The sequence below is a fragment of the Aethalodelphis obliquidens genome, unplaced genomic scaffold (assembly GCF_003676395.1).
Source record: "Aethalodelphis obliquidens isolate GAN/ISIS:26980383/991018 unplaced genomic scaffold, ASM367639v1 scaffold40, whole genome shotgun sequence".
NCBI lineage: Eukaryota > Metazoa > Chordata > Mammalia > Artiodactyla > Delphinidae > Aethalodelphis > Aethalodelphis obliquidens.
The window spans coordinates 17478128-17505963 of NW_020837984.1; the positions used below are offsets into that span (position 1 = coordinate 17478128).

At 57.0% G+C, this 27836-nt stretch overlaps 1 protein-coding gene across 8 annotated transcripts in view; it reads right to left on the reverse strand.

Moving 5' to 3' along the window:
- Nucleotides 1-210: 210 nt before the first annotated feature.
- The window catches only part of SFXN5 (sideroflexin 5), a 116643-nt gene continuing 89017 nt past the window's right edge, over nt 211-27836 (reverse strand). For 2 of the 8 annotated variants that reach the window (XM_027132010.1, XM_027132013.1), the window contains 4 exons: nt 27234-27349; nt 25181-25266; nt 19305-19422; nt 211-2913 (listed from right to left, as the gene is read on the reverse strand). In XM_027132010.1, coding sequence (XP_026987811.1) covers nt 2800-2913; nt 19305-19422; nt 25181-25266; nt 27234-27349 — 434 coding nt within the window. In that variant the 3' untranslated portion in view covers nt 211-2799. Of the gene's footprint in view, nt 3355-15463; nt 16924-19304; nt 19423-25180; nt 25267-27233; nt 27350-27836 lie in introns of those variants that run through there. The other 6 variants (XR_003438284.1, XM_027132011.1, XM_027132012.1 and 3 more) reach the window with 6 other exon arrangements.

The window sequence follows — 27836 nt, forward strand, 5'->3', positions numbered from 1 at the left end:
CCGCTCTGTCCTGCTTCCTGCCCTCACATGCCCCACCGTCCTTTTGTCTCTTTCCCTTTGGGCCTCCTAGCAGGCTTGACCCCTCCTGGAGCCTGGGTCTGCACCTTCCTCAGGGCCCTTCTCACAAAATCCTCAGTCAGCACTTGGCTTGTTCCCACTGTTTCCCAACCCCTACCTCTCCCACCCACAATTCACAAAGCCAAGCCCTGATGCTTTAAATCCATCATTTATTGCCCACAGCTCATTAGTATTACATAAATCACAGAGATTGAGAAATTTTCTGAGAAGGTTAAAAAGACACTGCAAAGTCCCCTGGGAGTGGCCAAGGCGTGTGTGCTGGTGTCTCACTCACACTGGCCCAGGGCTAGAAAACCACCTTGCTTCTGTCCACTGCCCTTGTCCTCTCAGGACGTCACCCTGCTCCCAGGCTAGAGGCCCAGGACAGGAGACCAGCTGGCTCACAGTCTGGAATTGGAAAAGGGGTCTGTTGGTTATCTTGACATCTTGGGCTTTTAGTTCCTGTGCTCTAAGATCTCTCTCTGGAATAGGAGAAGGGCATCCCCAAGCCTGAGGGAATGTTTGAAGTGACCAGAGGAGGGTACACAGGGCTAGAGAGAGAGCCAGCTGCAGGTGTGCCCTGTCTTCTGGCACAGCTGGGCCAGGCCCAGACCTCAGTGGATCCTGGCTCAGCCTTCCCACCACCCCTAGTTATGAACCAATCTGCCCACGAGGCCTCCCTTCCTCTGTCCTCAGCAGAGTAGAGGATGGATGTTGGCCAAAAGCTTCCCCTCATGGTATTTTTTGCAGCCAGGCCAGGACTTAGCAGCATGGCCGCCTGAACCTCTGTCACAATTACCCTGAGCTACAAGGATTCTTTGCCACCCACCCCTCCCACTCCCCAGGAGAAACCCCCTTAGCTCATGTGAAATTGCATTGGGAGCATGACCAGAAAGCATCTAGGAGACAAAGTAAGTAGGTTATGAGATGTCGAGGCCACAGGGCTCCCAAGGCTTGGGCAGGGGTGGGGCTGGGCAGGGGCAACCAGCACAGAGGCAGAGTTGGAAAGACCCCATCTCTGCCAGGCCCCTGGACGGGGTGGGAGTAGAGCTGGGGTGAGCAGTTTTGGTCCCAAGGTATAAAGTGCAAAAGAACAAGACCCTATGAGAGGTGGGGCAAGGTGAGTTTGAAGTGAGCTTTTCAAAAGAGGACCCAGACATGCCCAGCCCCCAGTCACTGGCACATTCACATTATGGCAGGATTAGCTAAAAACGACCTGCCCCTCCAACACTGTGGTACCCCCTCTGCTCTTGTGTCCTCTGTGCCTGTCTCTGCCGTCTCCTTTTCCTGATGGGCAGTGGGTGGGCTGCTCCTTAGGAGAGTGGGGAGCCCTCAGGGAAGCATCCTGCAGAGCTAGCTGGGGGGCACCACGGCCTGCCTGGGTGGTGAGGGCAGCAGGGGCTTCTGAGGAGTGCATGGTATCAATGCACCTCACAACTACCCTGCCCTAAAGATGGCAAGAGCCACCCATGGCCACGCCCTTGCCATCCTGCAATAGCCTTTTCCTGCAAGTGCATGTGTTCATCTCCAGCCAGGTCCCTCCCCAGATGAAGTCGCCAGGGAAGCAGAGGCCCTTTGGTTGCATATCAAGGTCTCCATTCAAGTTGGGGTCAGGTGAGGGATGCATGGAGGCCCAGGCTTCCGCTTTGTTTGGGCCTTTCAGATGGGGGTCAGGGGGCTTACCTTGTTCACCCCCACCTCAGGCCCTGCTTCCTCTGCAAAGCTCCTGCAGCACTCTCCCCTCTCCTGGCCTGCAAATGAGAGCCAGCGGCAACGGGCCTCAGAGGCCCATGCAGGGTGAGAGGCAGCGGCACGAGCATGTGGGCCTACACTCAGGCCCAGGCATGCACGCTGCCTCTTCCCTCAGACCTGTAAAGTGTTTGGCAAAGGTCAAGTGCTCCAGGAATGTGTGTTCACATACAGAAGGGCGAGGTCCAGGTTCTGAGGCCAACAGCTGGCCATTTCCAAGGGAGCCTGCCCCATTCCCAGTCCAGTGTCCACGCTGGGGACATGCCTGGGATGCCCAGCATCTGAGCAGGACAGGCAAAGACAAAGTCTAGCTGGAAGAGCAGGTGGGGAACCCCTCAATCCAGTCCTCTGGTTCCGGACAGGGAGTGGAGACTCAGTGAAGGTAGTGGACACGTCCAAGGTCACACAGCCCATCAGTGCCAGAGCTGGGGCCTGCTGTTCCTGGGTTGATGCTCTCAGGTAGATGCCTAGAGATCTGGGCTTTGCACTCTCAGGCACGAGACCCTCCTGCTCAGGAAATGGTGGGCTGGGGCAGGTGGCCCGGTGGCTGGAAAGGACAGCAGTCGGCCTGGCTCCAGCCCTACCCTCAGTCCCAACGCCCAGTTTCCAGCCTGTGCCTGGAAGGAAGATCTTCCCGCAGAGGGCAGAGGGCAGGCCACGGTTCCCGCCAAGCATAATTCTTTCTTAGGACTTCCTGCCTGGAGCTGGGGTCATCTCCGGGTCTCAAATGGATCAGGGCTCCGTGGAGGGTGACACCAGCCTCAGTGTGTCACTGGGCTTCATGCAGAGGAACTGGTTCTGTAGGTGTGGCATGAAGGCTGGTCACACTCAGAGCCAGCTGCCCAAGGAATCTTCTAGAGGCCTCCAGTGCCCCTTGACTTCCTGGGCCACCTCCTGAGGACCTCAGTCACAGCTGGTTCATCCTGTGAAGTGTAGACTGGCTCCCCTCCCCTCCCTAGTCCAGCCCAGCACAGCCCAGCACAGCCCAGGGAGCTATCGGGCCTGGCCACAGTAATATCTTAAATCTACCAGCCAGGCCACCAAGGCCACCAGGCCCACTCCGCCCACCACCTGTTGCATCCGGGCAGCTCCAACCAAGGCTTGATTCTGATAAAAAAGAAAAAGAAAAAAGAAACCAAAGTATAAAAGGATCCTAATCCTACCCCGTGGGCACGCTACAATTTTTCAGCTTCACACATAATTGTGCTAAGTAGAGTTCTGACAACCCCACATAAGGCCCAGAAATGCACTTGATTATTTTTCGTAGTAAATGTGTCAGAATTCCTGTCCCTTATGTTAAAGTGTGAATAGATTAGTCTCCCTACCACTGTGCGGGGAGGGCTCCCGCAGGTAGCCCAGGACTGGGGGGTCAGCTGGCCTCTCCCTGCAGGTGCAGCCCACGGGACTCCTTCTCTGCCCCCAACTCCCGGCCTGGACAACGCTCCGTCCCCCAGGCCGGCCGGCCACCGCTCACAGCCCCTTGTTGTACACCACTGTCCGGCTGCTCGTGGCCCGGGCAATCTCAGGCTCTAACTGGGTCGTTTCGATCTGAGAAGAGAGTGAGAACAGAGAGAGGAAAGGTGAGGGGGATGGGAGGGAAGGGGTGAGTGGGGAGCTGGGAGTAGCAGTTTGGACCACCTGGTGCCCACACTTCTCCCCTCTGCCCCCGGCACCCCAGCCAGGGCCCACGTGTGCTGCCTAATGATACATCTTCCTTCTTTACTGCTCTTCGGCCCAGGGGCTCACGATACCCCTTCCAGCCCAGGTCATGCCTCTTACTCTGCCAGCACATCCATGTTGGGGAACGTCCTACCCTCTGAGCTCTCTGTCTCCCTCATCTCCAAGGACCTTGTCCCCATTGCTGCATAGACCACTCCCAGGACACACCCTGGGCCTGGTCAGCCCCAGGGCTGCTCCATCCAGACTCCTTAAATCCAAACCCCACCCTCTTGGACCCCACCATCCCCTGTCCTTCCAGCACCCCACTCACTCTCCCTATCCATTTTCGGACCACCAAGACCCCAGCCCCAGACTCCCTACGGCTCAGTCTTCACAACCTCCCCCTCCAACCTGGACGCAAAGGGCCAACCACTTCAGCCTCTCCGAGCTGCAAGGCCCTTCTGGCCTGACTGGCAGAAGCCCTGCTTTGGAGGAACCCAATTATGCATCTCCCTTCTCTCCACTTAAACCTGACCACCTAGCAGAGACCACTCAACATTCACTGCCCCTGACTTTGGCTGGACCCTCACAGCAGCCAGACAGTCCCCAGCCCTGGGCCACATGGCCGGTCAACTCCCTCTCCCATTCTCCGCAGAGGCCACCTTAAACCTCCTCTGCTGTCCTCAGCCATCCCCACCCTCAGCTCCGCACTCATCTTCCTACTTCGGAGTGAAAACAGAAGGTATCAGAAGACACCCCTCAGCTTCTCGTCAAACCCACGACCTACCTGTGTCCACACTCTGCTCTGGACCTGCCCTCCAGCTGCCCCACTGCGGCTATCCCTCCCTCCCAAGACCCCACTCTGGAGACCACCGCTGGACTGCCCTCCCTCCTTCCCACCTTTTCAGCCCACTGCCTCCTGCTCATCAGCAGAGAACCTCCCATCCCATAAAACCTCCCCTTAACCCTCTGTTATGCTCCAGCTACCACCGGGTCTCTCTCCCCTCCAATGGCCACATTTTTTCAAGGCGTCTTCCACACTGGCCAGCACCATCTCCTCACCTCCCACTGACTCTCCAACCCACAGCAAATCTGGCCTCTGCTCCTACCACGCTCCACAACAATCTTCCTCTCCAAGGTTACTGCCAGCTCCCTTTGTGTGACACCCACTGGACACTTCTCAGGGTCTCAGGGTTCCTCTTCCCTGCACATAGCCCCACAGGTACTTAAACTCAACCCATCCAGAGCAGAACAGAATTCCTCATCTCCTCCCCCCCACCTCCGCCCCCTGCTAACCACACCGCCACCCAATGGTGCTCTGGCCAGAGACCCTGGGGCCTCCTGACCTCCACTCTCCTTCTGTCCCCTCAGGTGTCACCCACTCCAGTCCCTCCCCCATCACAGCCATCGGGAGCCTTCTCAGCTGCAAGTCTGGCCATGCCTCTCTTTGTTATGAAATGGCTCATTGGCCCCACTGCCCTCAGGGACCCAGTGGGATCCCTGGATCCCTCAAGATCCAGCCCCAGCCTCCCCCTCACCACCCAGTCCCTTGGACTGGAGACACGGCACACCCGCTTATCACCGTGCCTCAGGTACACTGGGTTATTCCCACCCCGAGTCTTCGCCTGAGCTGCCCTCTGCCACTTCCTGTCTTCCCCAACCCCAGTTCCCTCAGCTTTAGACGTCTTCCCTCATCCAGGCTGGGTACGGCCACCTCTCCAGCCCCACCCTCCCCTGCACTTTGTATAGCCGTCGTAGCATGTGGTTCAAGGCTGCCCGATCACTCATCTCCCGCTTCTCCACGTTAGATCACGAGCTCTATGAGGCAGCGAGGGTGTGATCTTGTTCATCCTGCATCCTCAAGGCCCAGTGCCGGGAGACAGTAGGTGTTCGTAAGTGTTGAATCAGTGAGCGGAAAGAAGAGAGGCAGAGGGTACTGGGAGGTTGGGGTCCCCCTGGAGGCTCCACAGCCGCCCAGATGTTGATCTGCAGCTCCAGGGACTGATCTGGTGGGGACACCTGAGCCCTCAAACCTGAGGGAGCCGGGAGGGAGGCGCTCCCTCTGTGGGGGGCCCCAGCCTGACACCTGCCCTGGACCGAGTCAAGGGAGCACCGGGCCTTTGAAACTCAGCTCGCTGAGCTTGGTCCCAGGTACCTGCTATACATCAAGACGTGGCAACTCTGGGTAGTAGGCGGGAGGTGCCATAGACTGGACGGGCTTTTAGAGAACTCGGTCATGTCCGAGACCAGACAAGAGGGGATTCAGTGTGGGCTACAGCCGGTGGGCCCAGTGAAGTTCCTGGAGAAGGGGGACCCTCTTCCTGTAGTCCCTGGCACCCCAATACCCAGGCCACTTGAGAGGGCCAAAGAGACAAGAGCGAGGCTCAGGGACCAGGCCTCTTCCCCACCCCCTCTCCTCAAACCACCTCCTCCCTCCACACCCCTGCCGGCCTCCGAGTCCCCTCCACCCCACCAGCTCTCCTCGTCCCCATGCTGCCACTGACACAATGCACAGCGCCCACGCTTAAAAATCTAAATGCTTTTGAAAATGTTTAACCTAGTTAGACAAATTAGCAAAAATTTGTGCAAAACAATTTAGGTATTTAAAATATTCAATGTTTTTAAAAAACTGGAAAACTGTTCTTAGCTTTCAGCTGCAAAAACCAACAAAATATAACATCCCAGCAATCTTACCATGAGGTGTAACATAACCCTTCGGGAAAGCTGTTAAACAGCTACTGAGGCATCCTGGGAAATAGCACTTCATTTATTCAAATGCACATATGTCAGGCTTTTGCACCATATGTCATTCCAAGCTATTTACAGTAATAATTAAATCTTAATCAACGTTTAACCTCTGTAAAATGTTTGAAGAATCCTAATCACCCTTCAGACTGCACTAATGAAGGAGAAATATATAAACATAAAAGGAAAATGATGCATAGATATCACGCTGGAAAGAACAGTAATTGCAAAATTGTATTTCTTTTAAATATAATCAGTAAATGATGTAAAGTAAGCCAAGGAGTATTTTAAGTTAAGACATCTTGGATGTCAGAGGTGTGAGCAGCTAATTTTGTTCTGCTACCCATAACAGATGTAGCATATTTTATTTTAGTGCCATTATTAGCAACTTCCCATGCCGGCTTTCACTGAAGCACTGAGGCCCGCATTAAAATCGGAGAGGCTGCTCACCACCACAGTGGAGGACCACGGGCCAGGGCCACGGCCTACTCGGCCCGTTCCCTGGAGAGCACTGGCCCTGGTGGAGACCAAGGCGTCCCCCTCCCAGCGGGGCTGTTGCAGACCCAGGCTCCCAACTGTGCTGAGGGCAGCAGGTAGGAGGGAAGCAGGGTGGGGAGACGCAGGCAATGGGAAGGCTGCGGGGGAGGGCAGTGGACGAGGCCCTCCACTCAGGAGCAGGCGTTTAGGGACAGAGCTGGCATCTAAGCCTTTTCCTCTCATTTCAATTCCATCGGCCCTCAAGTCAGCAGATGTTTATAGCTGCCAACTCCATACACCAGGGCTGGGCACACAGAGATGGACCAGAGCAGCCCGTGCCCTTGAGAAGCTTCAAGTCTAGGGAAGGAGTCAGAAAGGCAAGCAGATGGATCCCAGAGAGACAAACCAAGTGCCATGGAAACTGGGAGGGGGTGGGGGTTACCATGCATTGATGAAAGAACAAGGAAGGAAGACTTCTCAGAGGAGGGAGGCCAGAAAGAAACAGAAGGTTTTGATAAGAGAGGGCAGGAAAAGCCTGCTGGGGAAGAGAAAAGCATAAGCTGGCCAGCATGGCATGTTTGGTGTGGGCAATGCTGGGCAGGCTGGGAATGTGGCAGGAAATGGAGGTGGGGCTGGGGCAGGCAGGTCCCCGTAGGCCACGTGAAGGTGTCAGCATTTTACTCGAGGGCAATGGGGAGTCACGGAAGGATCCTGAGCAGGGGTGGTCCAAGATCCCTGTCTTGCTGGTGGTGGTGAGCATGGAGGATGGGCTGGAGAGGTGAGTGAGGGGGCAGCTGAGGGAATCAGAGAGAGGTGGCAGGTCCTGCCCTCTGATGCTGCCCGTGGGGGCCGCCAGGGGGGGTGTGCTGGGGATCCTTTCTAAGACGAAATCCACAGGAGTTGATGACCAATTCCATGTGGGGGTGAGAGGGAGGTGTCGAGGATGACTGTGCGTTGGATGATTCCTAATTCTAGCTCAGGAGCCTGGGTGGCTGGTGACGCCATTCTCAGAGGCAGGGGAATATGGGGGGGTGGGTCAGGGTAGGAGGGTGGTAGGCCTGGGTCCCCCAGCTTGAGAAGCCAGTGAGGCAGACAGGTCTTGGGGGAGGAGCTCTGGGCAGGGGCCTGGGCAGAAGAGTGAGCCCTGGATACGTGAGCACAGCCAGAGCCCTGGAGTGGAGGAGTTGCCCAGAAGAGCAGATGGCAGGGGAGGGCGCCAGGCCTGGGGAACAGGCACATTTGAGGGGCGGGTATAGGGAACAAGCCCATGATGGCGGCCTTGGGGGACCGGCCCAAGGGGCGGTGGCAGTGACGGAGGGCACCACAGACAACAGGCAGCATGGCAACCCCAGGCAGACAGAGTTTCCTGCGGCCCCGGTGGGGGCTGAGAGGCTTTGGTCTTTGGTCTTGGCAGAGGGATTTTGGTGGGAGTTGGTGACCCCCTAGAGTCCAGACTTCCTAACCCTCACTCCGCCTCTCACTTCCATCCTGGGCCAATTCAACCGGTCATTCCTTAAGACCTCTCTAGTTCTCTGCCCATAGCTGGGGGTTGAGCCAATGGCTCACCGTCTCGAGGGCTCACGGATGTTGGGACCACTGAGGGTCCTCACCACTGGGCTCAGCGGAGGAAGCTGGGGCAGGGACCCCCATGCTGCCTACCCCATGGAGATCACCCCTCTGAGGTGTGGGGGGCCTGAGTCCCCTCCACAGAAATCACATCCAGGGCTGTGCTGGTACATGAATGAGATTCAAGTACTGAGTGAGGGCAACTAACCAGCTTCAGGGTCCCAGAGTTAGGGACAGGGTGTGTGTTCCCTTGGGGTCCCCCTGCTATTTGAGGTAAGGGAAGAAGCAGAAGCCGGCTCCGTGTTCTGTGTCAGCAGCAGAACAAATGGTGTGGTGGCCACAGCGGCTCAGAGGTGGGCTGTGGACAGAGGGAGGTCCCAAGGCCCAGTGAGAGGAGTGGATGCGGCAAGGAGGGGTCATTATCGTCAGCCCAGAAAAGACTAGGGCCCCAGCGTAGTAGGCCAAGGGCAGGGGCTTGACCACAGCTAAGCTCTGAGGGGCCTCCTCTGGGGAGAAGGTGACAAGGAGAAGGAAGGCTGTGCAAGGAGTGGCCACAGGGAGAAGGGGTGACCCAGTCCAGGCAGCCAGTGGGGGGCCGGCAGGAACCTGTGGGTCCCTCCATTCATCTGGTGAACTCCTCCCCAGGCGCCCGACGGTCAGTCAGCAGGGGACCTCGAGGGAAGGCGGGGTCTGGTATGGGGAGCCAGAGCCCTGGCTGAAGTGATCAATCAGCACTGGTTGATGGTACCCTCCAGCCCCAGAAATGGGGGTGCCCAGAAGACGTGGGCCTGTTGGAAACAGCTCGCTTTGCCATGAGATGAGCAGTATTGCCCTGCTAGCACTCCCTGACTCCCAGGCAGAACCTGCACCCTGGCTCCCAGACAGCTTCACCCGGATGCCCTCCCCTCTCAGACCCTAACCCTAACCCTAACCCTATCAGAGCCCCCAACCCCAGCCTCCAGACCCAGCTCAGAGCCTGCTGCCCCTTGTAGCAGATAGCCCCAGATTTCCGGTTGCATCTAAGGTCAGAGGCAGCAAACACAAAGCACGAGCCTCTCCGGAGCACCCCCAGGCCCAGCTGGCCCCAGAGCCCCCTAGAGCAGCCTGAAGGGCTTCCTTCGTGGCGCTGGAAGGGTTAACCCTGAGCTATTTGCCTCTGTCTCCTGGCTCATCCTGGGTGGGGGGCCAGAGTCAGGAATGCATCTGGGATCACCTCTGCCTCTGCAGCCCCAGAGCACACACACACCTGCAGCCAGCAGCCAGCAGATAGTTTACATATTTGAACCTGGAGCTAAGGTGCCGAGACATAAACAGGAAACTGGATCCCCCGGCCTGTGCCCCACTTTCAGGGGCTTTTACCTACTACAAAGAAGTTCCTCCTACTTGCCTTTCTTCTGGTGGCTTTTCTGCCTCCTTTTCAAAGGCATTGGGCTGGGGGGTGGGGTGTTCAGCGTGACCCTGTGACATGGCTCAAAGCGGCCTCCTGCTCCTGGCCAGGGGTCTGGGCCTCTGAGGGTCCGCAGGTGGTGGTGACATTGACACAGGTCCAAAGCCCAGGCCGGCACCTGGCTGACCCTGTGTGCCTGAGGCCTCTGCCAGGTCCGGAACCAACTTGCCTACTGGGCGGCCACATACCACCCTCCGTCACCAGGGCTAGGCAGGCCTCGGGTCCTGCTCAGATACACACGTCCAGGCCTGAGTGTTGTCCTGAGTGTCCTTGGAGGACAGGAGTGTTAGGCCGGAGCTGGGGAGCAGCTGAGGCCTGAGCCTAGATCGGTGGGTCAGGCAGGCCTCGGGCGCTGGCTCTGGGCTCCCACTGCCTTCCCAGTGAACGTCAGACTCCTTGGCTGGACGCTCAAGGTCTTCCGCGACCTTCTCCAGCTTCCTCACCCACTGGCTGCTCTCACACCCAGTACGTTGTACGAGTAGGCTTGGAGGCCTAATCCTCCAGGAAGCTTCCCCTGATCTTCTCAGACCAAATCCATTGCTGCTTCCTCCGGTGCCCCGGCCGATTACACCCCCAGAGGCAGGCCAGCTGTGAATACAGGGCCCCCCCCGCCACCCCACCCCAGCGTGAGCCGCTCAGGGTAGCTCAAGTCACCCTGTGCCATGTGCATAGTGGGCCCTCGGTAAAAGTGGAATCAAACTGAACTGCACTCCCCAAGTTCAGGGATCCTCATCTTATACCTCCTATCCCCCCGTGCGATGGCACCCACGGAACGCTCAGACCACCCCCTCCCCCCATTTTGGAGCTTTGCACTGTTCCTGGGTGCCCTCTGGTGGACCAAACTCAGAATCGTTCTCTTCCTCCACCTTCTCAAGATCTCAGTTTCCCCACATGGGAGGTGGAAAGATTTTTCTACTCCTGGGGCTGGGATGTGGATATTACCAAGAAATGGATGAGAAGGCCCTCTGGAGGCTTAGAAAACCTGCTAAAGGAAGGCAGGACCCCGTGGCTATCCCACCGCCAGGCCGGGTCTTGCTCGCCTGTGTCTCCTCGTGGCGCACAGGGCCGAGCGCTTGCTGTGGGCCAGGCACGTTCTAAATGCTTCACACGTACTGAGGCGTTTAATCCTCTCAGCAGAAGCTTTGCACAACCAAGCCTCCTCCCTCCCTGTCCTCTATTCAGCTAGGTGTTTTAGAAGGTCCTAGAAAGGACTGGGGAGGGATGGGCTGAGAGGTGGCCCTGCTGAGGCCTGTCACCGGGGCATGTGTGCGCATGTTCGTGCACGTGCTCGTGTGTGGGCCTGCGTGCACGCGCAGGTTTGGGGTGGGGGTGTGTGGAACAGGCAACGTGACAGGTGGCGTTGGCGTTCCTGGGCTCCAAGCGGCTTTGCCATTCCCATCCGTCCCTCCTGGGGGGTCCTGTGGGCAAACTCCAAGAAAGCAGCGGGCAGGGAGGCGGCAGATTTCTGATGGCAAAAATAGCCCGCTTCAGAGTTCAATAGGGACTGATTAAAGCAGTAAAGGAGAAAAGCCCCAAACAAGCATCTCCAAGCAAAGTAGGAGAAGGATTTGAGATTGGAGGGGAGGAGGCACGTGCTCTGGGAGATGGTGAATCTCTGTGGACTCAAGAGGGACACATTACCCCCTAGACATTGCTTCTGGCCTCATATCAGCCTTGGAAGAGTGGGAGAAGCAGGAAGCAATGAAGTCAAGGTGAGCCCAGGTGAGCCACGCTCTGTATTAGGTGTTAATAAATAGTGCCAGTTCTCAGCCTTAGGGACACCCTATGAGTCAAGGGATGGAGAAAGGACTGTTGTCCTGGGGAGGGAGATGGGACGCAGGAAACGCATGCGACCAGAGTCTACATGTGTGGGGAGAGACAGATCCTAGGGGGGCTCATCACGGAGGACTTCCTGGAGGAGGGACCTCTCCTAGAACAGCTTGAATGTGGACCTGAGCTCATTCCCAACTCTTCCCTGTTCTTGGTTGGGAGTTCAAATGCTTTCTCGGAGAAACGGAGGCAAGCTGGGGGAGACATTTGCTTCTGCTAAGTCACAGCTCCCGGCCAAGCTGGTTCATCAAAACTACCATTTTCTTCAGGGCTGGTGATGGGGAGAGAGATGGTGGAGGTTCTGGTGCCCACTGGGGGTACCCACATTCTTTCCCCATACAGGGATGATGTGCCTCTTTGTTTCGTAACTATGGAAGCTGGAAGGGGGAGCTGGAAGAGGTAGTGGGGTGAGCCAGGGCATGGCTGAGCTGGACCTTCAGGAACCTCATCTACAGCACGCGTGTGACCTCTAAGAGCCAACCTCTGGGGCCAGGGTGACTAGTGTGAGGACATAAGGAGGGCCTAAGTTTCTGGTTCTTTGGACCCTCCGGGGCTGAGGTGAGGAGGGGCTGGGCTGAGAGGGAGGGGGTTGGGGGGTCAGCAGGGCTGACAGGGGAGGCTCTGAGCAGCAAGCCCTGGGGGGCTCAGATGCTGCCTTTTCTTCCAGTCAAGGTGTCTGGCAGAAGCTGGAGAGGCAGAGGGAGGGTGGGGAGGGGGTCCTCTGCTGAGGTGTCAGGGAAGGCCAAAGGGCAGGGGCCAGCAAACCAACAGCCGACAATAGACAACTGCAGGGCAACCACCCTCGCTGCCAGTGAACCTGACTCCCTGGCTTCACGTGGACCCTGCAAAACTGGTGCCGGGGGGAGATACACACACACACACACTCGAGGAGCCCCCAGCCCTATGGCAGCAGCCCGGCCCCACCTTGCCTGTGCCCCAACCTCAGCCCCTGTTGCTGCTGGGAGGACAGAGGAGCTGAATGAGGGTCCAGGCGCTAGAAGGCATGTTCCGAGGAAGGCTCTGCCCATTCAGGCATTCAGCACCATTCATAAGCCACACCTGGCCCGAGAGGGCGGCACAGCCACGCTGCCGGAGAGGCATCCCAGGGTCTGCAGCTGACTTAAGGCCACATAGCCCGCCACCGGCTCTCCCTGCTCTAGTACCAGGGGCCGGTCTCATGGTTTCACTTCCAGAATCCTCATGGGCGGAACCAGGAGAAAGCTTACATACAACACCTTATCTTATGGCAGGGGAAACTGAGGTCCTTAGGGCGAAGACCAAGTCATACAGAGAGTTGAGGCTGGGGGGTGCCAGCCAGATGGGAGGAGGGCAGACCTGGGGCATGTGTGGCGGCCCCCGGCCTGAGCCCCACCTAGGGACAGGGCAGAGCCGCCTGGGGCCCCCGTACCCACAGCCTCACTCATCCACAGAAAAGCCCCAACTTTTCCTGTGGGCACATTTCAACCTCACCAAATCAGCTAATTATTGACAGTTGGTGAAGAGGAGATTTCACTTTTTCCTCCTGTTAAACTGCTCCTAATTAGTTCCCTGTCACCATGGCTGGCTCGCCCGCCCGCCGCCCGCCGTCGGTAATCCCGCTGCACAGTGTCTCATTAACCTTTTGCTCCTCTCCTGCCGCCTGCCAACAAGATGAAGACAAAAACAGATTGTCGAACAATGGCACCGGCTTGTATGTGCAGCCCAGTTCCCCAGCCTCCCCCCCTCCCAGAGCTCCCGGGGGGAATCGCGAGGGAAAGAGAGGGGAATGGGGTGGGGGAGAGCCCAGAGGAATCGAAGGAGAGAGGCACAAAGAGAGAGAAACAGGCAGGGCCATGGGCAGGGTACTTGGCCAAGGTACTGCTTCTTGAACCTTAACGAGGTTCATTAAATGGGATTGGAAGCGCTCCCAGGTGGGGAACACCGGCTGTCAGAATTGGAAGGACATTCACCATCCCCAGGTCCAGCCTCTTGTGGCAGCCAAGCCCATGGGTCCAGAGACTGGACCTTGGACATCTCCCTCGAGGAAGCTGAGACACCAGCATACGTGTGTGTGTGTGTGTGTGTGTGTGTGTGTGTGTGTGTGTGTGTGTGTGTGTGTGTGTGTGTGTGTGTGTGTGTGTGTGTGTGCGCGCGCATGCATGTATATGTCTGAGGGAGGACAGAGATGACCACGTTGGCCTGGGGCCCAGAGCCCCAATCTCCAGAGAGGGCAGGGCCAGAAAGGTCACCACAAATCAGGCCCCACATGCCACAGGGAGGCCTCTGCAGCCCGCCTGACCCAGCACAGCCCTGGGCAAGCTCCAACACAGCCCTCTCCTTTCCATCCTAGCTGCACCATCACCTGACATTCCTCGGTTATTTGGCTTCTGTCTGCACCCCCAGAACAGAGGCTCCCTGAGAGCAGGGGGCTATGACATGGCCCTCCAAGTTACAAGCAAAAGGGGAAATCCCCCCAGTATCTGGGTGCAGATGGGCCCGTCCATGCTGGGCTGAGCTGGCCTTGGCCAATGCCCTACAGCCTTAATCTGAAGGTCACAGTGTCCACCGGGGCAGACCCCACACTCCCGGCAACAGGACCGGGGCTCAGAAGGGAGGCCAGACCTTGCTCCCCTGTCCTCACACCCAAGTTCCTAAGGAGGCTCCCTACCCAAACTGCTGGCCCATAGACCCCCTACCCCTGCCTCCTGCCTCAGCTCTGGGTCAGAGAACAAAGGCACAAACACCTGCTTCAGAAGGACCCTGTGAACCTGAACATGGATTCCCCATGGAGGACGAGGGCTGGGTGAGGGCACTGGAATGTTCCTACCGATAAATGAGCAAGGAGCCATCTGGGGCTCAGACTTGGGCCTTCTCATTTTATAGCGAGAGGGGGGTGGGCTGAGGAGGGTCATGGAATCCTTTTGTGGGTACAGAGCTTATTCCATCATTACCAACTTTGGACCTTGGGCAAGGTCCTTAACCTTGATGTGCCTCAGTTTTCTCATTTGTAAACGTGGAATAATACTGGTACGAACCTCACAGGACTGTCATGTTCTGGGTCCACATTTTACCACCACAGTCAACCAGGCCCTTGTACTTACTGGACCCCAGGACCTCTTGGAGGCCATGCCTTTCTACCCTGGGCTGTGTGATTGCTTCCCCATCACTGCCTTTTCTCCAGGCCCCCACCCCCCCATCTCACAGAACACCAATGAGTGAAATTATCTTTGCTGTTCTCCAATGGCTTCCCATCCCTGAGTTCATTTCTCTGAACAAAGGGAGAAACCTGACTGCCGTTTTGCCTCCTAGACTGCCTCGCCCAGCCACACCCCCCGATTGTTGTCAACTCCTAGTGCCCTGGCAGCAGCTCACTTGCAGGGAGCCCCCTCCTCCTCGAAATGCCCTTGTCCTCAGCGTCCATGAAACTGCTCATCAGGGTTCTTCCCTGCCTGCTCCTGCCCTCTTTTAACAGCTTTTCTTCCTTCTACAGAGACCTCAACCCTTCCAGGACTTCAGTCCCTACCATGCATCAAAGGTTCCCTGTTCCCCAGCCAAAATCTCGCCCCAGAGCCTGAGACACACACATCTAACTGTCTAGGCAACACCCTTTGATAAACAGTAATACCTTGGACTTGAGGGGCATTAGGAAGATTTAATACAAGGCATGCAGAGTTCCTGGCATACGACCTGGCCTAGTAGATGTTTGGCAAATGGTAGGTATTATTATTATTTGCAATTTTAGTTTTAAAATTAGCACCATTTTAATAGGCAGAAATACTAATTTGAAAAGCGCGGACAAAACTCTCTCCCAGGGGGACTTCCCTGGTGGGCCAGTGGTTAAGACTTCGCCTTCCATTGCAGGGGGTGCGGGTTCGATCCCTGGTCGGGGAGCCAAGATCCTACACGCATCACGGCCAAAAAAACCAAAACATAAAACAGAAGCAATATTGTAACAAATTCAATAAAGACTTGAAAAAATGGTCCACATCAAAAAAAAAAAAAAAATCTTAAAAAACACCCCCAAAACTCTCTCCCAGGGATTGAAGAGGGGATTGAAGTTCTTTCTTCAACCTCTGGGGTTAGTGGGTTGGAAACCCCACACCAGTCACTGCAGGCCAGCCATTCTGGAAACCAGTTCCTAAATTCCATCTCCAGGTCACCTAATTAATTAATTAGCGTTCCAGTGATTACTCCTGTTGACAACCTTGGTGGCTCTTGGCAAGGTTGGGTCAGCCCAAGCAGGTCCAGACTTATTGTGGCAAATCACATTGGCTTCTGGGATGTGAGACATGATCCCCACATGGCAGAAGCAGCGCGTCGTTAGAGAGAATTAAGTGGGAGGAAGAATGGGGGAACGAGGTCCTCTCAGCCAAACACCCCATTATGCACAGGTCCGCCCGCATCCTGTTGGGGTTGATGCAGGTGAGGAGGGGGCTCTGAAGATCACGTCCCTACCCTCCTTTCCCAGAGAACAGACTTATTACAAAATGACTATATTCTTTCCAACTAGACAAGGAGGCTTGGGTTGCAACGAGAAGGATTTTGGTTAGACACCCAGAAGAACTAACTTCCATGCCTATTTGTGGCAGACATGGGGGAAGGGAGAAGCCTGGACGTTGACTCACTTAGGCCAGGGCTGCTCACTTAGAACACCTCTCTGCAGCCGGAGCTGGAGGCCCGAGTGGCGGGACTGTGGCCATTTCTCCATTATTTGCCCCAAAGGAACACCTGCCCTTAGACCCGTAGCACTCCTAGACTCTTCCCCACCACAGGGAGGCCCCAGCTTCCTCCTCTCTACACTGTCTCAGGGTAGGTGAAGGGAAAAGAGTGAGAAGAGAACATCCTACAGGACAAGCAGATGCAACATCTCCTGGGAGCTCTGGACTGGGAGTGAGCCTCTGGGGTGTCCTTCTATATTTGCACGTGGCTTCTGTGACTTTGGGCCGGGTCCTTGGCTGCTCTGGGTCTCCATTTGCCCCAGCAGAGCCAGGAGGGTGGTAGACTGGATGACCTTGAAAATCCTTCCAGTGGGACAGGCTCATGGGGTTTCTCTGCCCTGGCTCCCTCTCCTGTGCAGACAGGTAGAGCTATGGGAGCCGGCTACTTGAAGCTTCTGAACACAGTGGTACCTGCAAGCACCTGGGGCACTCTGACTCTTGCCCAGAACTGCAGACTCAGCCCAGCTGTTACAAAGAGATGCCGTCAGTGGATCTGGGGAGCGGCGGGCCCAGGCCTTCCAGACAGGGATGCCAGGACCGCCGAGAAGTGCCCGCCCTCTCGTCTTCTGAGCTCCCAGGCAACCTGGAGCCCCCAGCTCTATTTGGAGTCCCCAAGCATCAGGATATAGCTGTTCAGCTTTCGGGTTGAGGGGAAGGATGGGGAGGCGTATCCCTGCTCCACGGCAAGGCTGGGCCCTGTGGGTGTGAGGTTACTGCTGAGCTTCCCATCCTGTGTGCGCTGGCCTGGCCCCCGACATAGGAGCCCCATCCCATTATAATTTCCTCCTGAAACTCTGGGGCTCAGTGGAGGCAAGTGACTCCTGTCCTCACCCTCTTCGGGCCCTGGAGGCTGGGTCACTACCTCCTACTCTAAGACCCTGGGTCTCCAGTCCTCACAGTCCCAGTGTAACACCCCAGGACCCTTATTTCCACCTTCCCCAACTCCCCTGGAGGAACCTGCACCCCTCCCGCCCCGCAGGGTCAGTCCTGTGGTCACGGATTCAGAAGCGTCCATCTGCGGCCACAGCCCCCATCTTCCCATGAGTTTTGTAACTCCAAATACCATGATCATTCTTTGCCCTCCTTGGGTCTGCCTCTGCACCAAACCTTGCTTTTCCCACTCGGCTTGCTCATGCTTCTTCACCCCCACCCAGCTAAGATTCTGGGGTCCTTTGCTCCTCCTGAACTCCTACCAGCCTCCCGAATGCCTCACCCAACCAGACGAAACTGGAGCAGGCCCCGTACCTCTGGGTAGACAGGCCCTGGCCATCCCCACAGACCTGTGTCCACCCCCAGCCGTCCCCTCCTCTGACCCCCGGCACTGCCCACCAGGCTCTCTGACTTCCTTAGTCCCCTGTCTCTCCCGTTCTCCCCTCTGAAGGTCTCCAGCCTTCTCCATGGTCCTCTGACCTTTGACCTCCCCCTTCCCACCCACCTCCTTCCTCTCTGCTCAGTCATGAGAACACAGGAGCTATCAGATCAACTTCCTTAACCTCCCCACCCCCGAACTCCACCCCCCAAACAACATTTGCCTCCCCCTGCTAAAGTGGGGAGGGGTCTCCCCCACCCAGGCGAATCCTTTGAACCCCTTGTCTGCGTTCTGACTCCCCCACTTCACGGACTTTGCTCTCTGTCCTCCTCCTCCAGTGTCCTTCTTCTCTCCTGGTGCCTTCCCTTTGCATTTACACAAGCTCCAGTCTCTCCCATTTTAAAAGAGTGAAAATAAATAAAAGCCTCTCTTGATCCCACATCTCATTCCAGCTCTGGGTCTGCTTCTCTTTGTTCCCCCAGTACCAAGCCTCTAGACCAAGCGGTCAGCCTGCCAACCCATTTCCTTACCCCCCAGCTGGGCTCCACCCCTCGGGATGGGGTTTGCCTTCACGAACTGAGACCCCAATGGGCGCTCTTCAACCCCACGGAGCTTGACCTCTCGGGAGGGTCTGACCCTGTGGATGCCCCCCAACTCCAGTCTCACTTGGCTCTGTCCTTACCTCCCTGGCCACTTGTCCTTGGGCAGCTCCCCTCCCCAGGGCCTATTTTCTCCACACGCTCCTGGGTTGATCCCACCCACCATTCTGGCTTCCATCACTGTTTTATGCTGGGGGCTCCTACTTCTGTCCCTCCAGCCCAGGCCTCTCTCCTGGCTTCTAGACCCAAAGCCAGCTTCCACGGGGCACCTCTGTTCACAAGTTCCACAGGTTCTTCAAACCCCACGCGTGCATCCAGCTCTACATGCTGTCCTCCTGCACGCCGGCCCCTCCTCATCTCCGTCTTGCCGGGTTGTTCAAAACCAGAAAGCCCGGGCGCACATCCTGCCGGTTCCCTGTCCTCCCACCACACGCAGTTCTTCATCAGATCCTGATGAAGCTGCCTCCTAACTCTCTCTTAAAGGACCCACTTCCCTCCATGCCCGCTGCCAGCAGCCTGGTGCAAGCCGCCATCATCTCTCGCTGGACTCCCGCCACCGCCTCCTGAAGGCTCTTTCTCCAGAGCTCCAACGCAGCCTCACCATACAGCCATGGGGACCGTTCAAAATCAGGAATCTGTAGTCTTGCTCTGCCCAGCTCTTCTGGTAACGTCTACCCACTGCGCTGGCTTCCAAGTTCCCGGCACCCGCTGACGTCAGGGCCCCGTACCTGGCCCACCTCATCTTCCCCACTCTCTGCCCAAGAGGCAGGCTTTCCTCAGCTGTGTGCCGCCTCCCTTCATACCAGGTGACCTCAGCCTATGTGTCCCCTCACCTCTTACACACCTGGCCAGCTCTAGCGCATCCTTCAGGCCCCCATGAAATGCCACTTCTCTCTAAGCTCTGTTTGGGCCCCTACTGTCTCCTCCCATGGTCAAACTCCTCCCATCTTAACACTGCTCACCCTTCACTTGCTATTCCATTTCATCGCTGTGTTCACTGCTTGACCCTTGACCCTGAGAGGTCAGAGCCTGGGCCCGTCTCATTCACCGTCTAACCCCAGTACCTAGCTAGCACAGTGCTAAGGTGTCAGCACCGAGTAGGTATTGGTTCATAAGTGACCGAACGGCAACCCTCCCTGTCCTGCCCTTGAGCCCCTCCCTCCACTGACCTCTGACATCTGGGGAAAGAGGCTGATGGCCAGCGGCAGGGCCAGGCCAAAGGCTGCCAGGCACACGAGGCTTTGCACGGGGAGGAGCAGCCGGGGGCGCGCCTGCAGGAGAGCTGTCCTGTTGGGGAGAGAGAAGGGGGTCGCCCATGAGACCCGGAGACAGGGTGAGCTGGCCATTAACCACCATGCCGGGTCCCGCTGGGTCTGAGGGCCAGGCCCAGCCCATAGCTAAGTAGCTGTGGAGGAATTCTATCTTTGGGACCGTCCGCCGGTGGCAGCCCTCTCCCTTGGCCATGTCCTGAAGGACGTTGCTGGTTAAATTCTCAACCATAAATCATAAATGAGCACCTGTGGGGCACCCACCCCACTGTGCGTCCAGCCCTGCGCAAAGAAGGCCACGTGTGGGGTAGACGATAGAGGAGGCTGTCGGCCCCTGCTCCTGTGCAGGGGGTGGGGGGCCCACGTGGGGACAGAGCGGAGGAAGATGGGCCTTGAAGGCAGCACATATTGCAATAGTGAAAAAACCACACACGCATTCACGCACATGCACGCACAAGCACGCGTATGCACGCGCGCACAGCCAGGAGAGGATGACCTCTTCTGGGTATGGGAACAGAACACACCCTGCTGACCACCTTGTCACCTTCAATCCAAGAGCCACAGTGACTTGCCCAAGGCCAAGACCAAGTCTGCGGGAGGCAAGCAGGGCTGCTGTGTGGGTTCCTCTGACTCCCTAAAAGTGCTGTCACTGAGCTGCTCTGGCTCTTGCCTTAAGGACCCTTTGCCCGCTGCATCACCAGTTCACAGTTGGCACCCCTCCCCACGGTGAACAAAAGAGCTGGGGTTCTTGGGCAGGAGAGGGGTACGAAAGCCTCCCTCCAGGGCCCTGGGTCCCCCAGCCCCATGACAAAACGGCCTCTCCAGACAGAGTGGAGGGCAGAGCAGCTGGCGAGTCCACCTTCACTGCGTTGTCCCTCAGAACACTTCGCTCTGTATAATCCACCAGGCATTCTACTTGGGGAGGCCTGAGGTGGCATGTGTCAGCAAGATGGATTATTTGCCAAGGGATGTTGGGTGGGTACGCATGCTGCCCTGGGTCAGCGTCAGCCTCCACCGGACTGAGACTGGCTCCTGGTGTGAAGAAGCTATAACCAGGGCTCTTGCCCCTCCCCTCCTGGAGCAGCGCTGCTGTGGCCACAGGCAGGGGAGAGGCTCTTCTGGGGGCAGCGCCTCAGTGTCGCGGCAGGCAAACCCCGCACCACCTTCACCTCCTGGCACATGAATCCCAAAAGCAGCTGGCTCTAAGGCGACAGCAAAACTGGGAGCAGCAGTCCTCAAACTTTAGTATCTAGGCAGTGGTTAAAAATGCAGACTCCCCCATGAGATCCTGATTCAGTTGGTACTACACCTGGGAACCTTCCCTGAGTCTAAAACAGGTGATCCCCAGACCACACTTCTGGGAAACTCCGGCCCAGGATGTTCCTACTTAGGTACCAATAACAATCCAATTACTCGTAAATTCTGTGCAAGTAAAAGACCTGGACACAGTAAGTGCTCAGTGAGGTGTGTTAGTATTGCTGCTGTTACCGCCCTTGTTACCAGCAGGAAGGAGGGAGGATCCTGGTGGCTGGGTTGTCCTCCAGCCCTTCCCACTGGCCCAGACTCCAAGATCTGTCCAGTTGTTGAATTAAGCCTGAACTGAGCTATTGGGGAGGAGAATTTCCACAGGATTAAGAACAGGGGGACAAAGGTACCCAAATGAAACTCAAGCCCTTCTGGCATCCCCTCTGCCTTGGTCCAGTGCCCCCATCTTCTCCCTCTCCTCCAGGTGAGCCTTACCCCCCTCTTCCCCACGGACTCAGCCTGAGGCCTCCTGGGCTTCCAAGGGAGTCATGGAGGGCTGGGATAAGGCTGAGATGGGTCCTGAGATGTTTTCAACTCAGATTAACTTCTCCAGCAGGACCAGAAGGTGGGCACTCTTGCTCCCGTGGCAGCGACTGGGACCTCAGTCCCTGAGGGTGGCCAGAGCAGAGGGGAGGGGACAGGAGGGTGTGTGGTCCCTGGAGGCACCGCCCCGAGGGAGGATCACGGGAGGGAGGTTCCCTCCCTGGCAGGTGAGGGGCAGGACATTGACTCATTCGGTGGGGACACTGGACAGACCCCTTCTACGTGGGGCTGCGACCTTGGTTCCTCTCTCCGGGTGGCTGGCTGAAGTCCCCACTGTGAAAGGGATCCAGAAAGTCCCAGGCCTGTCCTCCCCACTCAGGAAGGAGGAAGGTTCAGACAGCAGCCAACAGGAGCCTCTGAAGTCCCAGCCCAGGCGGGAGAGTGAACACAGCAGGACAGGGGGAGGGGAGGAGGAGAGGGAAATGGCAGGGAGGAATTGGAAAGGCAGCTGGGGGAGTTAAAATATGCAGATGGAGAGATGTGCGAATGCCTGGGAGAGAGGAAAGACCCGGATCCCCGGGAATGAGGGAGGCTGGGGAGCGGCCTCAGGAGCTACCGTGGAGGGTGTGGCCTGAACCCTGACCAAGATGAGACCCAGCCTGGGAGGGCAGAAAAGTCCAGGCCCGGGCCAGGGCCAGGGATGCAGAGCTGGGGGAGAGACCCCCCCACAGCTGCCTCCGAGTTGGGGGGCGGGGCTACTCTCCGGGCCCTGAGTCCAAAACCAGCTTCCTCCCCAGGACAGTGGAGCTGGAGTGGAGCCCTGGGCCTGAGGGAAGGTCCGGTGGAGAGTGAGGGGTGGGGCGTACGCCCCTCAGAGAGAGGCCCTGCTCGGCAGAGTGGAGGATTCTCGGCTTCTGACGGGAGACCCTTTTCCTTTCATCTCAGAGACAGGGACACCTGAAGACGCCGCCCACCTCTGCTATCCCAGCAGGAAAGCCAGGGTCCTCCCAGAGAGGAGAAACTGAGGCCGGGGCCAAGCCAGCCTCGCTGCCACACAACAGCTTGTCTCCCCATTGCCGTGCATTCCCTCAGCACTTGGAGCAGTTTTACTTTTGCGCTCCATTAATTTGCAAGCAGGCTGCTTTGTAAGTGTTCTTTTGTCTTTTTTCCCTGGCTGTCCTGACTCCCTCACCCAACCGGGGGCTCCCGAGGGTCGAGGGTAGGGCTGCCTCCCCCATCAGCCTCCCCAGCAGAGGCCCTTCCATTAGCACCCTGCATGGAAAGGCCGTGGGGTGCCCGGCAGGGGGGCCCCAGCCAAGAGCCAGGGGCCCGCTGGATGGTGCAAAGTGCCAAGCTCTAGTGGACAAGGTGGTGAGGGGGGCAGTGACATCATTCTCCAGGTGGGAAACTGACCAGCCCCCCGGGACTCCTGCCAGGAGTCTCAGTTGGTGCCGGACCTGCCCTGCCCCCCACCTCACAGTCTGGCAGCTCCCACCCCCCTCCCGCCCCATGTATATGAGGTTAATTATGGCTTTGAGGGTGCAAACTGAGTCTTGTTCGTCTTGATATTCCTGGGGGAACCCAGACTGGACTCTTTCTCCTCCTCAGAGACCCTCCCACAAGCTTCAGGGAAGGACCAACTAAATACAAGTCTTCCAGGAGACCAATGGCTAACCCTCTTCTACCTACCCGAGGGGCTTCCTTTGACCCTGAGCTGAGCCAGATGCAGGGCACCCGCAGTCCAGGTTGATTCCAGGCTGGGACAGTCAGAACTAGAACAATCCCACCCCACCTCCCAAGCCTCCCAAAGCTAAGTTTAAGCCCCCAACCAATGGGACACTAACCGTCACTCCACTTTCTGTAAACCCAGCTCAGATGGCACCCAGAAGGCATCACAGACCACATTTTTCCCCAGCAAATTCCAGGTTCAAGATTCAGTAGCCTTGAAGACAGAAGCCCTCCCTTCCTCATTTGCCCAGTGGTGTCCTTGTATGCACTTGCAGTCGCTGGTATTTGGGAACAGCCTCAGTTCACCAGAGAGCGGCGTATACGAGGATCAGGGGCACCGAAGGAATCGCTTCCCATGATTTATTTTTGCAACTTCCAGAGGAGATTAATATTCTTAAGTCTCAGTGTTCAACACACCATCCCTTGCTCAGGTAGCCACGCCCACTATGCACCTCGCCCACTCTTCCAGGGGACGAAGAAATCATCCCCTCAGCTGGACACAGGGCCCCTTGTCAGCAGGCGCAATGAGAGAGCGTGCTTTGCTTCTGTTGGGTTGGGCTCTTCAAGGTCCACGCAACAGGGTCACACCTTGCCCAGAAAGCCCTCCCTTCCACCAAAATCCTATCTTACTCTCAGTGCCAGCTGCAGCCTCTTTCCTCTGGACCAGCCCTCCCCTCAAGGTCACCCTGACCCTGTTCCCACACTGCCAGGTCCCACCTGCAGCTGACCTTTGTGTGGGTCCTGCCCTTATCAAAACACAGGCTTTCTGAGGCCAGTTCCCCAAATCTGCCCCTCTCCTGTCTCCCTGCGGGGTGGATTCCAAAGACAGGCTGATTATGTGCTGTGATCCAAAAATCCAAGAGGCAGCCAGCGTGGTAGGAAGAGCCCAGCTTTGCAGCCGTAGTCCTGGGCCCTGCCTGGCTCTGCCACTTCCTAGTGTGTGACTGTAAGCAGATGATACAACCTCTCTTTGCCTTCCTCTCCTTGTCTGTAAAATGGGGACATCATGCTCACCTCTTTGCACTGTTGTGAAGGTTAAATGAGATCATTCATTCATCCAACAAACACTGAGCATCACTGTGTGCTAGGAACTCTGCTAGACACTGTGCAGGGCAGTAAACAAAAGAATTGACCTGCCTCCATGGAGATGACCTTCTAATGAAGCAGACAGATAGCATATAACTAAATAAAGAATCTCAGCTATCGATAAGTGCTGTGAGTAAAAATAGGGCAGTGTAGTGGGGGAAGAAGTCCTGGTGGCTGTAATCTCGATGGGGTGGTCAGGGAGGGCCTCGTTGAGGAGATGGCATTTGGGGGGGACCCGGCTGGGAGAGGACTGGGATGCAGCCAGTGCTTAGCTGTTAAGTGTTAGCCGTTATTGTAATTTGTTTTCTGGGACTACGAAGGTCCCCAAATTGGGGAGAAGCCCCTGATCCAGAGCCTCAGAGGGAGTGGCCCCGAGCCCATCCACTGCCTTGAGGTGCCCCTCCCAGGCTGGGCCCCCAGGAAGGAGGGAGCGATCACCTCTTCACTTTTATCTGCACCAGACCTCCAAGCCTTTGCTCATCTGGCTCCCCACACCTGGAACCCTTCCCTTCCCTTTGCCGTCCTCCTAGATATTCCCCAACCCTCAGGGCCTGCCCAAACCAGCCCTGCTTCCTCCCTCCTCTCCTCAGCCTCTCCTTCCAGCAGCATTCCCGCCTTTGTGATTCAATTTCACACTCATTAATTAATAGAATCACTCCATCATTGTTCTTATTATTGTATCTCCTTATTTCTTTATGGTCAGGACAAATGTGTTCTCAGAACATCCCTCTGAGGGCGGCAGGGAGGTTAGTACAATTATTGTCTAAATGAAGAAACTGAGGCTCAGTGAGGTGGTGACTTGCCTCACGGCAGATGCCGGAAAGGGATGCGCTGGGCCCAAGTTTAGTCTTCCCACCATAGTCCTCAGACCCTCTTCACCACTGGTCCTGTGCTGTGCACTAATAGACCGCATGCGTGCACACACACACACACACACACACACAACCTAGAATGGCCAGCTCCAGGGCAGGGCCAGCCATGTCCATCGGGACATCCCTCCTAGAACTTAGCACAGGGTCCTGAGCAGCCAAAGTCCATTAATTCTCACAGGATGATTCCAGCAGCCCTGCCAGGGAGAGTTTGAACAAACCAGGAACGTTGCCCTGGGCCAGCAGGTCCCCCTTCCCCCACCCACTCCGCCGCCACGATGGCCTCTGCCCTGGGCCCCAACTCACTTCTCCAGCATGGACATGACGATCGGGGGTAGCACCAGGATGGGCATGGGGAGGACCACCCGCGTCAGCGCCGTCTCCAGCAGGGCCTGAGGGGCAAGCAGAGGCCGTGGTGAGCGGGGCGGGGGTGGGACAGCCTCGGGGCAGCAGCCCTGGAGCCCCTAGGTGTACGTACCACTGCTAAGCACATCTGGCTGAACGGAATCATTCATGGAATCCCTCACGAAGCCATATTCCAAACAACACAAAAAAGCCACCCCCTCTTCCCATAGCAGATCCGCATCACCTGCCACATGTGGGGGGGTGGAGGCAACCCAGAAGCGGCCCCAACAAGGGGCCTGCGCCCAGGGAGGTGAACCGGGTGGCGGGGTACAGCGGCTGGGAGGAAACATATGGAGGACCTGAGACGTTCTAAAAACAAAGCAGGCACTGGAAGGGCGAGAACAAACAGCTGTGGCCTGCTGAGCCGTGTTGGGGCTCCTGGTGCCCAAGAAGAGGGATTCTGGGATTTACTTTCTTTTCCCTTAAAGACAAAGATTTGGAGGATCTTGCCACTTCCTGGCTCTGGATAAGAGTCTTTCTTAAAGACAAGAGGTCAGCTTTGTACGTGGGAAAAGCTTCTGCTGAGTGTCTGCTGTCCCCATATGGGGTCTGCCTGGGACCTTGCTCTGGGGGCTCCCTCAGGATTCCTGGGGCTGGGGGGGCTGGTCAAGGCACAGCTCAGTGGCAGTTCTGCACCCTGATGGTCATTGTGATGAGTTCCTCTAACCCCACAGGCTCCCAGCCCTCAGAGAAGGCTCAAGGAATGCTTGTAACCCATGGGTCCCTGGAGTCCCAAATGGCAAGGGGCTGATATAGGCAGGAGAAGGGAAGCCCAGGGCTGCAGAAGAGCTTGGCGTTCCCTGCTGTTTGGACCACAAGGAGGAGTTATCACAGTTGGCCTCCCTCACAGCAAGTAGGGAAGAGGATAGCGCTGGATAGGTTAGGGTGATGTAGGAAATTGAGGCCAAATCCCTCTGATGATGGGCTCAGGGCTAAACATTTCTCCCAGGAACTTGGGTTCTTCGTGACCAGCCTCAGGAAGGCCTGGGAGAGGTCCCTCCAGTCTTCTGAACAGGTGTGGGGATGACAGGGGGCCCAGAGCCTGTGCAGGAAGCAGAGGATGCAGTGTTGGCACTGGCACCCCTGAGCCCCTTGCCCCTCAGAAGCCTTGGACAGACACTTACTTTCCCTGAGATCAGTCAGTGGGGAGGGAAGGACCAGGACAAGAGAAGTGTCTTCCTACCTCAGAGGCTTATGGAGAAGGCCTCAGTGACAGGGTGCGGTGGGGGGCCATGTGGGAGCTCATAAGGGACAGGGCTGGAGCAGAGGGGACCCAGCACTTGGAGGCCAGAGCAGGACAGGCCACTAACTGCCATTAGGATGAAGGCTGGAAAGCACAGGAAGATATACAAGTGGACAGGAATTTTTTTTTTTTAATTACAATTGCTAGATGGGTTAGGCTGGTGAAACCAGAAGTGAAAGAGGGCCTTCTTGTTACAAAACATTCTTCTCCAAACCACGCCCGTGGCTTCCTGCAAGCCCAAAATCCCTCCGCCTCAACTGCACTCACTCCCTAGTGACTATCACCTGCAGAAGTGCTTACTAGCACACAACCACAAACCATCAGCTTCTATGCGTTGGGAGGATATGAAGGCCCTAGGCCCTAGGTCCCGGGGAAGGGAAAGAAAGCTCTGGGGGGGCCTCCTCTGCCCTTACCAAGTAAGAGGTCAGAGAAAGCACATCCAGAGGGGCTGGGACAAGAGATGGGGATGTTTCCCAGTAGTGATGAGGCGACTGGAGAGAAGCAAGGGTGTCTGGTGGGCAGGTGTGGCTGGGGCCAGACCTGAGGCCTGGGGCTCAAACCAATGGGGGGTGGGGGTGGGAGTGGGGTGACGAGGAGAGCTCAAGAGGGCAAGGCAAGGGCGCTGAGGACACAAGCCCCTGGGGAATGAAAGTGTCTAGGGAAAACCGACCACAGCCTCCCTACCAGCCCCCGAGTCCCCAGACGACCCACATGTCTGGCTGCGATCTTGGAGGAGCCCACGAGGTTGCCATCACCATCCAGGACGTCAATCCCCTCCTCCAGCTCCCCGTACCGCATCAGGACCACGTTGCAGATGTTGGCGCTGGCTGGAGAGAGAGGGTGGCAGGGAGCCGGCGTGAGGGGGGCGGATGGCATTCTACCCTGCGCAGGAGATCACTGGGCTCCACCCGCACCAAGCAACAAAGGTTTTGAATAAATGCCACGTCTGTTCAAACAGTGGGCGAAGGTGTGGTTCTGCTGCCTATCAGCCTGGTGAAGGATTTGGGGGCCCTTGGGAACCTGGAGAGCAAAGGTGGAAAATAACCAGTGTCAGGAAGGAAAGGGAAACTATTCAGGGCTTAGAGAGCGGCCAGGGATCAAGAACGCTGCTTTCCTGTCCTCAGGCGCAGGCCCCACGGGCAGGCGAAGTGGATGCCCACCTGGGAGGGCTCTCGGGCTTGAAGACGCATCGCCCACACTGGTGCCTGATGCTCCACCATCAGCACCTCAGTCCCTTGGGCTGCCTTTCCGGGCATCCTCTTGAATTCCAGCCCCCCACGTTTAGCCCCTCGCTCCTCAGAATGAATCAAGTTC